General features: G+C 43.7%; 1 protein-coding gene across 1 annotated transcript in view; it reads left to right on the top strand.

The window, feature by feature from the left end:
- Positions 1 to 12792, top strand: part of Rad54l (RAD54 like) — a 34841-nt gene extending 22049 nt beyond the window's left edge. The window contains exons 9-18 of the mRNA XM_028889417.2: positions 2918 to 3068; positions 6376 to 6502; positions 8636 to 8710; positions 8852 to 8982; positions 9524 to 9634; positions 9800 to 9923; positions 10278 to 10356; positions 10628 to 10807; positions 12117 to 12280; positions 12372 to 12792. Coding sequence (XP_028745250.1) covers positions 2918 to 3068; positions 6376 to 6502; positions 8636 to 8710; positions 8852 to 8982; positions 9524 to 9634; positions 9800 to 9923; positions 10278 to 10356; positions 10628 to 10807; positions 12117 to 12280; positions 12372 to 12582 — 1353 coding nt within the window. The 3' untranslated portion in view covers positions 12583 to 12792. The remainder of the gene's footprint in view (positions 1 to 2917; positions 3069 to 6375; positions 6503 to 8635; positions 8711 to 8851; positions 8983 to 9523; positions 9635 to 9799; positions 9924 to 10277; positions 10357 to 10627; positions 10808 to 12116; positions 12281 to 12371) is intronic.
- Positions 12793 to 12835: the final 43 nt, after the last annotated feature.

The raw sequence follows: 12835 nt of genomic DNA, 5'->3' as shown, positions 1-12835 counted from the left end.
TTCCAGAAGACTTGGGTTCAGTTCCCAGCATCCACATGGCAGCCCTGCAACTACAGTTCCAGGGTATCCGATACTCTCATATGGACATATATTCAGGCAAAACACCAATGCACATAAAATAAAGATAATTTTTTTTTTTAAAAAAAGCCAGGCATTGGTGGTGCATGCCTATAATCCCAGCACTTAGGAGGCAGAGGCAGGCAGATGTCTGTGAGTTTGAGGTCATCCTGGTCTACAAAGCGAGTTCCAGGACAGCCAGAGCTGCTACACAGAGAAAGCTGTCTCAAAAAAAAAAAAGTTCATGTCTTCATGCAGCATAGGCTATAAAGAGAAAACTGTTTAAAAAACAAAGCAAAGTAAAGCCCTAGTGTGGGGCTTTGTTTTTGTTTTTACATTTGTGTGTATGCTTGAGTACATGTATGTGTACCATGTGTGCAGGAGGCTGTGGAGGTCAGATGTTATCAGATTCCCTTGAACTGTTAAGGGCTGTTGTGAGCTGTATGTGGGTGCTGGGTAAAGCACCTGAATCCTCCGAAAGAGCAGTATGCACTCCTAACCGCTGAGTCATCTCTCCAGTTCCTGTCCCATCCTGTCCCATACCCCGCAAGACAGATTTTTGTAGGTTAACTGTGAACTTCTTGTTAGTACATATGCATGGTGGTAGAGATGCTAGAAAGTAGTGAGGTTGGTGAGTTCTCACTGTAAAAAAAATTCGTGGCTACCCTGAGACTGCTCTACCATGTTTTCAGTTCTTGGAAAGCATAAGATCACTTGGCATATTCTGGGGCTATTGTGGAGAATAGTTGAGAGATGGTCCTGTGTGTTAAGTGGTTACCATGCTCTAACTTTAGATTAGCTGGTATCCTAGAGAGCTCAGAGAGGTAGGTCTTTGGTCTTACTGCTCTGATTGCACCTGATCTGGTGTGATTTCTGGAGCTAAGCAGGGTTGTGCCTGATTAGTACTTGGATGGGAGATTGCCTGGGAATACTGAGTGCTATAGGTAGAGAAGGAGACAGGCAGACAGACAGACAGAGAGATTGGGGGTGGGAGAAGAGTGTATGGGTTTAGGGAGGAAACAGATAAAAAGCTACTTTTGAAGACCATGCTTGCTGGTTGTAAGCTATTTGCCAACTGGCCTTTTATCTTTATGAAAAGTCTGTTATTGATGATCTGGTGAGTTTCCTGATAACCCTGATGGGCAGTGCCTCCTAATACAGGTGAGGTACACATAGCAGGCTAAGATAGAGTATGTGTGACTGTCTTGTGCTCAGGGCCTGGGATCTAGTTTATCACCGTGTAGGGTGACTGTTCAGAGCCTGGTCTTAGTCAAGGGGTTGTATTAGAGAAAGCAAGCTGAAGCCCTTGTTCTCTGGGAACATTTAGATTTATTTAATTTTCCATAGATAGGATCTCATTCTAATCCAGGTTGGCATAGAACTATGTAGCCTAGGCTAGACTCATACTTGGCAGTCCTGTTGCTTTGGCCTCCTGAATGCTGGGGTTGTAAGCATGGGCCACCATTCCTAGCTCAGAAGCTGTTTTTTAAAAAAATTGATGGTAATGATAGGAGCTGTCTGGAGCCTCAGTGACTGGTCCAGTAGAGACTCAAGTGCTCATTTAGATTTCATCCAAGTGTCTATTATGTGCCAGATCCATAGGATTCTGTGAGGCCTTTTCTACAGGGAGCTTCAGTTTAAAAGAACCCAATTGTTGATGCCCATTAAAAGTTAAAATTTTATGTTTAATTCTTTCATAGATGAATCTTAATTTATCTTACATTCAACTAATACTAACTGATCAGAACTTTGTGCATGACTGTATTCTTTGCACTGAAAGTATTGTAAAAAGCAAATATGTGGATCTATTTTAAGAAGTTCATGTTTAGTTGAGATAAAGCTCTGTGGCTTTAGAATCGACAGTCCTGGGTTTCAGTTATGGCTCTGCTAATTGTGTAGCATGATTTTTGGGTGACTGTTTACTTCTCTGAACTTCAATTTCTTCATTTCTAAAATGAATATAATGTTCATTTGTTGTATGGATTATGTGGGAGTTAGGGAAGTCTTTGTTTAATACCATCATCAAAAGCAGACTGAATAGAACAAGTCTAATTGTTCATTCTTTCACTGGTGGGAGAGGTTTTTAATTTTTGGTGGCTTTCCCAGCATGGAAATGAGAGGAAGCTGTACTTAGAAAGGCTGTTTTCGAATAGGGTGGTGGTGCACAGGCCTTTAATCCCAGCACTCGGGAGGCAGAGGCAGGTAGATCTCTGTGAGTTCAAGACCAGCCTGGTCTACAAATAGAGTTCCAGGACAGCCAGAGCAGTTAATACAGAGAAACCCCATTTCAAAAAACAAAAAGAAACAAAAAACAACAACAACAAAAGAAAGGCCGTTTGCTTGATCTCAGCTTCGTGGCTCTTAGGAAAAGAGTCCTTTTCTATCTTCTTGAAAGTAAATGGCTTCAAGAGACGTTAGGGATGGCTGCAGAGAGGATAGGGTAGGGAAGAACTGTGAAGGGAAGCTCTTTGGATATAGTAGCATCATGGCTCAAACAAGACCTCGAGGCACTTGGCTCTGAAAGCTCTGTGTTGGTTGGACTGGCAGGGAGGAGGAGGAGGACTCCTGAGAGCATGGGTCTGTATCATGGCCACGTGGACTGTGAAAGATGGCTGAGTAGGAAGGTTCTGGAAGTTTGGAAATGGAAAAATTGGAGGGAACAGAGGGAATCCTTGCCTTTTGGGCATTGGTCTATCTTGTGAGCCTAATACTTTTCTCCAAGCCAATGGCAAAGAAGCTTATGCTGGCCTACCTAGTTCTTGCAACCTTAGGACCTGTTATGTTTGTGACTCTTCTATCTGCAGACTTTTATCATTTAAGAATATTAAATCATCCTAAGTGAGAATTAATTATCTTGCAGGGACACAGACTTAAAAACTCTGAGAATCAGACTTACCAGGCCCTGGACAGCTTGAATACCAGCCGGCGGGTGCTCATCTCCGGGACCCCCATCCAAAATGACTTGCTTGAATATTTCAGCTTGGTGCACTTTGTTAATTCAGGCATTTTGGGTAAGGAGCCCTGTCTGCTTTGTCCTTAAAGTGTAACTCCATCTGAGGAGAGCAAGGTTACATTGCCAATTAGGTGTGGATCAGTAGACACTCTTGTTAGAAGGCTTCTCTTGGCATAGGGTAGCCAAGCCATAGCCAAGCTGATGCCTGTAATCTTAGTATCTGGGAGATGGAGACAGGAGGATCAGGAGTTCAAAACCATTTTCGGCTACATAGGGAGTTTGAAGTCAGTCTGAGCTCAAAAGAGAAAAAGGGGTGGTGAGGTGAAACTGTAGGCTGGCTTTGACTGCGGAACAGCTCAGAAAGACCCACTTGGGTTATTTGTCTTCTGCAGAGGCTGTGTGAGCTTTGTAGGCGATGGAAATAGCCTTGTGCGTTAAAATTATGTGTGATCCATGTTAATGTAGTATGAGCATGTGGTGCTGTGGATAGGTGTCTTTGACTGCTCTCTACCTTAGTTTTTAAAAATTTCATAGGATTTTTAAAAAGGATTTTACACTGTATTTTTTAAGATTTTTATGTATATGACTGTTTTGTCTGCATGCATGTATATATACCACCATGTGTATGCATGGTGCTCTTGGCATCAGATCTCCAGGAATTGGAGGGGTACAGATGGTTGTTAGTCACCATGTGGGTTCTGGGAACTGACCCAGGGTCCTTTGCAAGAGGAGCAAGTGCTCTTAACTGCTGAGGTACCTCTCTGCCCATTATACTTAGTATTCATTCATTCATTCATTCGAGACAGGGTTTCTTTGTGTTGCCCTGGATGTCCTGGTACTCACTCTTTAGACCAGGCTGGCCTTGAATTCACAGAAATCTGCCTGCCTCTGCCTCCAGAGTGCTGGGATTGAAGGTATGTGATACCACTGCCTTCAATACAAATACACAATACTTAGTACTTTTAATTATGTATATGTGTGTGTGTGGGGCATACATTAGTGCAGTTCCCCATGTGTTTCCGAAGAGAGGGTTAGATCCCTTGGAGCTGGAGTTATAGTCAGTTATGAGCTGCCTTACATGGGTGCTCGGAACCGAATTTGGGTCCTGCAAGAATGGTATGTACTCTTAAACCCTTAGCCATCTCTCCAGCCCCACATTTTCATTTAAGTATGAGATGGGTGTGTATGTGCATGCCAGAACAGTTCTCAACCATGCTAGTCCTAGGAACTGAACTCAGGTTGTCAGGTCTGGAGCAAGTGCCTTACTTGCTGAGCCAGCCCTCTTGCCCGTCACCTTAGGTTTTGAACCAGTGGCCTCCAGGGATCTGCTGGTCCTCCAGCTTCCCCGTTGCTCTAGTGCTCAGAAAAATGTCCTTAGACAGAATATACTGACTGGCCAGCAAAATTGTTGCAATAGAACATTTCTGGAACCATTAGTAGTTCAGTTACTGCCACGCCAAGCTGTAATAACTACTACACCCCACTGTAATTACTGTCTTCTTTAACCCCAGGCATCATAGAGTAGTGGTGTGTGTGTGTGTGTGTAATCATGTTTGCGTGTTCATGTGTGCTTTCCAGAGGTGGATTTCAGGTAAATTTCTCAATTGCTCTCCAGTTTTCTTTTTCCTTTTTTTTTTTTTTGAGACAGGGTTTCTTTGTGTAGCCCTGGCTGTCCTGGAACTCTCTGCAGGCTGGTCTCAAACTCAGAGATTTGTCTCCCTCTACCTCTACCTCCTGTTTGGATTAAAGGCATGCACCACTATTCCCTGCCAAAATAACTATTTTTGTTTTTTGTGGGTTTTAATTAATTAGTGTTTTTTTGTTGTTGTTGTTTTGTTTTGTTTTTGAGACAGCCCAGCACAACTGCTAATCTAGAAATCAGTAAACTAGACAGCTGGCGGTGGAGGTGTGCACACCTTTAATCCCAGCACTTGGGAGACAGAGCCAGGCAGATCTCTGTGAGTTCTAGGCTTGGTCTACAGAGTGAGATCCAGGACAGGCACCAAGACTACACAGAGAAACTCTTGTCTCGGGGAAAAAAAAAAACCCCAAAAAAAAGATTATAGACTGGCAGTTGTGTAACATGGCTGGTAGCTTTTTTTTAAAAAAACTAGTTTTACTTTGTTTATATGTGCTTTGCCTGCATATGTATGTCTATATATCACATGTGTGCCTATTTTCCAAGAAACCAGTAGAGGGCATGAGATCTCTTGGGGTTAGAGTTAAGGATAGTTATGAGTCACCTTGTGAGTGTTGAGAGGCGATCCTGGGGTTCTGTGGAAGGGAGGCCACAGTTCTTTCTTTTTTTGTTTTCACATTTTTACAGGGGCAACAGGGAAGGGGACCTCTTCTATCATCAGAAGTATTTGCAGGTTCTTCAGACATTCCAGGCTTTGGCTCTGAGGGTCCTGTGGGTGGCTGGGCACATTGGGTATTTTCCCATGATCTTGAACAGGTACTGAGTAGTTATAGGGTGTGGCCTGGTTGATTAGGTCAGCATTTTGGTATAGGGGTGAGGCCCCAGACAGAGAAGGACACCACCAGCACCAGCTTCTTCATCAGGCATTCTTGAAGGTGGAGAGTCTCTTGGCCATCTTGATCATCAGTGGCCAATGTCCTTAACTACCGAGCCATCTCTTTGTCCTCCATACCCCCAGCATCTTATCTTATGTTTATTTTTTCGAGACAAGGTCTTACTGTGTGGCCATGGTTGATCTAGAGTCTCCTATGTTTACTAGGATGGCTTCAAAATAAACAGAGATCTACCTGCCTCTGCTGGGATTAAAGCTGTGTACCATCATGCCCAACCTATTTATTTTTTAAATTTATTGTATGTGTGTATGAGAGAGAATATCAAGGTCAAAGGATGATTTTTGGGGATTGATTCTTGCCTTCTACTTTGTTATGGCAGGGTCTTTCTTGTTTCTGCTGCTGTGCTCTCAAGCTCCAGGAGATTCTCTGCCTCCAGCTCACCATAGCAGTGCTGGATTACAGATGTGTGCCATTGCATCTAGATTTTTTTTATGGGTTCTGGGGATGGAATTTGGGTTGTCAGGCTTGTGCTGCTAGCGCTTTTACCCACTGAGCCATATCCTCAGCCTGTGGCTTTATCGTAGAGTTGGAACTTTAGTCCGTTTACAATTACCGTAAGGTTTCCTATTAGGGCATTACCATCGAGCTATATTTAGACATTCAACTCTTCACTGCTTTGCTGTCTGATTCATTAAATAAAAATTGCTTGTATTTTGTTCAGCTTTGTTCTCCCCAAGGAGGGTGATTGGTGGTAAGGTGGTTTGTCATTATTAGTAGCAAGAAAAATCATTCTACCCTTACATGCTTATTATTCAATTCTCTCCTGAGTTTAGGAACTGCCCAGGAGTTCAAGAAGCATTTTGAGTTGCCAATTTTGAAGAGTCGGGATGCAGCTGCCAGTGAGGTAGACAGGCAGCTAGGGGAGGAACGTCTGCGGGAGCTCATCAGTATCGTGAATAGGTAATAGCTTCAACTCTGGACATCCAAATGATTTGAGACCTTCCGAGCTATTTGGGAACTGCCCAGATCTGTGGGCTTGGTCTGTCTGGAGCCTTTAAGGGCTGGTGTTTGAGGGAAGGAGTGGGGTCTGTGGCATGAATTGGCACTGAATTGTAGCTAGAGTTTTCCTTCCTTGCCCACAGTCAGGACAAATCTCTGTCACCCGCCAGTCCCACAGCCGCTCAGACCCAACAAAGTAAACACAGAGACTTATATTGCTTACAAACTGTATGGCCGTGGCAGGCCTCTTGCTAACTGTTCTTATAGATTAAATTAATCCATTTCCACAAATTTATACCCTGTCATGCGGCTTGTGGCTCGTGGCTTACCGGCATCTTTACATTTTGCTTGTCCTGGCGGCAGCTGGCAGTGACTCCTTCTGTCTTTCTGTTGTTTTTTTTTTTCCTTTCTGTTAGTCCCGCCTATACTTTTTGCCTAGCCACTGGCCAATCAGTATTTTATTTATTGACCAATCAGAGAAACATATTTGTCATACAAAACATCCCACAGTACTGAATAAATAACAAAGTCTTATAGGATAAGTTCTACTTTTGGGGAGCCCTGTGGCCTGGTTTTGTTCTTATCAACTTGCTGAAGAAGCTCTTCTGTGATGCAGTTAGCTTTCCTGAACAAGACATATCCTTGTTAGTACTTCAGAACCTTCTTGACAGTTGCTTTTAGCCTAAAGCATCAGGGTTTCTATGTGTAGACTCTAGTTCTGTGGAGAGCTGAAGAATCTCTGTGTGGTCCGAGCCCAAGAAGGTCTTTTTCTTTCAATGGGTTTCAAATGATCCAGGGGCAAGCACATTCTGGACCCCTGTTGTTGGTATGGGCCCTTGATGGATTACGTTATGAATGTCCTGCTCCTCCCAACTGCTTGGCTACATCTTTGTACCAATTTTTTTTTTCCCCGAGACAAGGTTTCTCTGTGTAGCTTTGGAGCCTATCCTAGAACTCGCTCTGTAGACCAGGCTGGCCTTGAACTCACAGAGGTCCGCCTGGCTCTGCCTCCCGAGTGCTGGGATTAAAGGCATGTGCCACCACTGCCCGGCTCTTCCTACCAATTTTTGATGGCAGAGTTATTTTGTCCCATGAAGCTGCTGGGTTTTTTTTTTTTTTTTTCTTTTTCTTTTTTTCTTTCTTTCTCTATTTTTGAGATAGTATCTCATGTATCCCAGGCTACCTCCCAGATGCTGGGATTCAGGCATGTGCTATCATGCCTGACTAGATAAGTACTCAGAAGATGCCTCTCTATTCTAACTGGTCTGACCAGGAGATAAGGGTTTAATGACTCCAGGGGTCATGTGACAGCTGGTACCTGTGCAAATGCAGATAGAAGCCTCCCAATAAAGACTTACAGTTTAGGGACTGGTGAGTTGGCTTAGTGGTTAAGAACACTTTTTTTTTTTAAGTTGATTAATTAATTTATTTTCATGTACATTGGTATTTTTGCCATGGGTGTCTGGTCCCCTGAAACTGGCGTTACAGACAGTTGTGAGCTGCCAGGTGGGTGCTGGGAATTGAACCCTGGTCTTCTGGAAGAGCAGCCAGCATTCTTAACTGCTGAGCCATCTCTCCAGCCTCTGCACACATGTTGTTCTTGCAGAGGATTCCCAACACGTACATGGTGGCGTCCATAACTCCAGTTCTAGGGGATCTGGTGCCCTCTTCTGACCTCAGAGGGCACTAGCATAAACACAGTACATAGATATACATGCAAGGAGAACACTCATATATGTAAAATTAAAAAAAAAAAGTCCCAAAGTTTGTGACCCACTTTTCCTGACAGCTGCGGGGTGAATGCAAGACCTTAGCTTTCTTTTAAAGACCAGCCAACAAGCTGGAAGGAAGAAAAGGAGTTGTCAGTCTAAGCAAGGCAATTTTGAAGGTCTTTGTTCCCACGATTAAGATCCTGAAAGAAACAAACAAATAAAACTCATATTTGGAATGATGAGTCTATGGTATGTGTCATAGAAATGATAGTTCTGACATACTATAAAATAGAGTGAGTCTTGGTCCTTTAGGTAATAGCTTTTATCCTAATATATAGCACATCAGTTTCACCAGCCTCTTGCTTTTTCTCATTTTCCCTAGGTGCCTGATACGGAGAACATCAGATATCCTCTCTAAATATCTGCCAGTGAAGATTGAGCAGGTGGTTTGTTGTAGGTACTGAAATTAGCTAACAGGCATGCAGGGAGTGGGTAAAAACTTAGCTTCCCAAGCATGGCTGAATTTCAAGATGCTCTTATGGTAGCAGTGTGTGTGGTCCAGTTTCTTCTGGTGAGTCACCTGCCTTTATATTTTCAGGCTGACACCCCTTCAAACTGAGTTATATAAGAGATTTCTGAGACAGGCTAAGCCTGAAGAAGAATTGCGTGAAGGCAAGATGAGTGTGTCTTCCCTGTCTTCTATCACCTCTTTAAAGAAGCTATGTAACCGTGAGTGTGCCCATGCCCATGCCCAGTATTTTCTGTGTGAGTGAACAAGGGAGAGGAAGGTCCTGTGGATAGGCTGGTGACCTTCACTAGAGACCTCATGGAGGCCGCATGTGGTCTAACTCTCCATAAGACATGACTCCTGCCTTGTGGACTTTTTGTGAGCTATACCTTTACTTTGGAAACTACATTGTCTTCTGCCCAGTCCATTTTTGGTGCTTGAAATGTCGTTTACTATGTATGTGAATGCTGGTATGTATACATCCTCTTGTACAACATTAGGCAGGAGGAAAAGTAGCAAACAGTGCCTCTCATGTTGATTCCTTTTTTGTTGGGAGAATACAGTAGTGAGTGATAAGTGTCCATCTAGGCTTCCAGATTGTACTGGCTACACCCTATGGGAACTTGGGAGGGTGGACCCCAAGAGAGTCTAGTTGTAAGTGAGGGCTTACCTTAGGTGCCAGATATCCAAAGGCTGAGCACAGAAGTGGAAGCTTAGAAAAGCAAGTTACTAGCATTTTGGTATAGTTTTGATTTTTTTCAGACCCAGCTCTAATCTATGACAAGTGTGTGGCGGAGGAGGATGGCTTTGAGGGCACTTTGGACATCTTCCCACCTGGTTACACCTCTAAAGCTGTAGAGCCACAGCTGTCAGGTGAGCCCTCCCTATCAGTAGATGCCCTCCTTGGAGGAACCATAGGAGGATAGGAAACTGTCTCTGTCCTGAAGCTATTCTGTCTGAAAGCAGGATATCAAGTGTAACAATCCTGGGCCATTGGGAAGACTAACTGTGAGGACTGATAGTAGTCACTCTTCCCAGGTAAAATGTTGGTCCTGGATTACATTCTGGCCATGACTAGAAGCCGCAGCAGTGACAAAGTTGTGCTGGTGTCTAATTATACTCAGACGTTGGATCTCTTTGAAAAGCTGTGCCGAGCTCGAAGGTAGGGAAGAGTCTAACCAGCAAAGGGATGTGTCTCCCTCACTGGTACTCTAGGACGACTGGTTTTTTTTCTGATTATTCAATGTTTATCAAGATGTGGCTTTATGAATGACTTTCCTGAGACGTTCTCTTCCCTAATGACTGATGGCACTAGCTCCAGCTCTACACAAGCTTATATCCTGGTCCCTCAAGTATTCCCACAGATCATAATCCCTGCCCTTCTCTGTCCTTCTCATTGGGAGGCCTCAGACTATGCATGCATGAGCAGTCTCAAGATGGTAAACTAGTCTTATTGGTAGCCATAGCTTTAAGGAATTCATCCTTCTTGGGTCTTGATCTTTGGATATCCCTCCAGGTACTTGTATGTTCGCCTGGACGGCACAATGTCCATTAAGAAGCGAGCCAAGGTTGTAGAGCGCTTCAATAGTCCATCGGTAAGTACACCAATGCATAGGAATTACGTGTTGACAGAGAAGCTGTAAAGGAGCTCTGTTTCATTGTTTTACTTTTGTTTTTGTGTTCTGGTGGGTATGATAAGATGAAGCTGATCAATGATGACTGGCTTAGAACCTGACTTTATGGGTTGGGAAACTGAATAGTAGGCATACCAACTTGTCCTCAGTGTGAGTATCAAAGAGTGGGAGACATGTTGGCTGAGCTGAGAAGGATCCTAGCCCCCTCCTTTCTTGTTTTTTTCCTTCCCAGAGTCCTGATTTTGTCTTCATGCTGAGCAGCAAAGCTGGGGGCTGTGGTCTTAATCTCATTGGTGCTAACCGGCTGGTCATGTTTGATCCTGACTGGAACCCAGCCAATGATGAACAAGCTATGGCCCGAGTCTGGCGTGATGGTCAAAAGAAGACCTGCTATATTTACCGACTGCTATCTGTAAGGATGGTGATGGTGGTCAGAGTTGAGACCATCTTAACTATTTCTCAGTGTCTCTTTTTAGTCCTTCTGCCTCGATCTGACCACATTGTGTACTTAACCCTGAGTCCTTTATTCTTCTGTTCTCCCTCATCCCTCCTCTTTGCTCTCCACCTATTTCCTCCAGATGCTTCTTACCGTGCTCTTCAGATGCCTACTCAATACATACTTTTCGTAGGGTATTATTTTCTTTCATATTGTGTCAATTTGCTTTAAAATCTTCTCATGCTCCATGTCCCAAAGGGCTAAGAAGTGGTAAATAATGTTAATTAACCACTGCATATCATGCAGATTGTTGTCTACATCTCTAGCTTACTGATGTTTTTGGACACAAGTCTTCATTTCTTTCCCAAATCTAGTAGCTATCCTGTGAGTACCATGCTTGACTTCATCTCTAATGATCTCAGTTCCTCATCTAATTTTTCTTAAGGCTATATAGTATGTTACTCATTTGTTTTCAAAGCTTTAATAGAGATCATCTTACTCTTTCATCCTTTCTTTCTAGTTTTTTTTTTTGGGGGGGGAGGGTTGAGACAGTGCTTCTCTGTGTAGCCCTGGCTGTCCTAGAACTCGCTCTGTAGACCAGGCTGTCCTTGAACTCAAGAGATCCACCTGCTTCTGCCCCTGAGTGCTGAGATTGATTAAAGGCATGCACCACCACCATCCAGCTCTTTCTAACTTTCTTATACTCACATACTTTGCCCAATAAATCTTCCTGTCTCAGCCTCCTGAACAACTGAACGTCTTTGTTTTTATAACTCCATATGTCCAACTTTCATTTCACTCTTGGCTTGAAATCCATCTTTTTTTCTTTTTTTTTTGAGTTAGCTACTTTCAAGATTTTCTGAACTCCTCTACCATTCTCTTTATGGAACCCTGAGTGTTCAGTGACCTAAAGGATAGGGATATTTCATTCTTCCTTGCATCCTATTACTAGTGTATGACCTGAAAAAAATACTCAAATGGTATTGAATAAATCAGAGTTGGGCCTGGTGTGAAGGAAGCTTTGTTATAGATAACCTGTTTTTACCCTAAATGGATTTAGCCCTATCCCTGACACCCTCCATTGGTGCAGAAAATAGCCTGGATGGGCAAAGAAGCACAATTCTTGACCCTAGAAGAACTAGGAAAATGGATCTCAGCTGAGACCGATATTAGCTCAGGATTTGTACTTTTCATTCATTGCCCCTTTCCAGGTGGCTTTAACCCCTGGGTTTTTCTGCTCCCTTAGTATCTACAGGAATGACTGAACCCTGTTTCATCCTTCTAGGCTGGAACCATTGAGGAGAAGATCTTTCAGCGGCAGAGCCACAAGAAGGCACTGAGCAGTTGTGTGGTTGATGAGGAGCAGGATGTAGAGAGACATTTCTCGCTTGGTGAGCTGAAAGAGCTGTTCACCCTGGATGAAGCCAGCCTCAGTGACACACATGACAGGTAGGTGGAGTGCCCTTGTCATCTCTCTGAGCTACCTGAATAGCACAGAAAGTAAGATCTTTAGTGACCACAGCTCTGTCCTCTAACCCAGGCTGCATTGCCGACGTTGTGTAAACAGCCGCCAGGTCTGGCCACCCCCTGATGGTTCTGACTGCACTTCAGATCTGGCTCAGTGGAACCACAGCACAGATAAACGGGGGCTCCAGGATGAGGTACTCCAGGCTGCCTGGGATGCTTCATCTCCAGCCATCACCTTCGTCTTCCACCAGCGTTCTCATGAGGAGCAGCGCGGTCTCCACTGATAACCAGCTGGTCTGGATGTAGTGGTTAGAGGAAGGATACTGGGGGAGGGGCTTCTTTGCCTCATGAGGCTCTGTTCAGTTTTGTTTCCTGGGAGAAAATCATCAAGGAGGGCTATATGATGTTTGCCCAAAATTTATTTTATAAGAAAAACTTTTTTGGTTTTTAAAAAAAAAAAAGAAAGAAAGAAAGGAATAAAGGCATGAAAGGGACTGAGGCCCAGGAATAGATTGGTAAGCCCGGGAGGAGGCCTGG

The sequence above is a fragment of the Peromyscus leucopus genome, chromosome 2 (genome assembly GCF_004664715.2).
Source record: "Peromyscus leucopus breed LL Stock chromosome 2, UCI_PerLeu_2.1, whole genome shotgun sequence".
Lineage (NCBI taxonomy): Eukaryota > Metazoa > Chordata > Mammalia > Rodentia > Cricetidae > Peromyscus > Peromyscus leucopus.
This window is presented reverse-complemented; position numbering and strand designations above follow the sequence as displayed.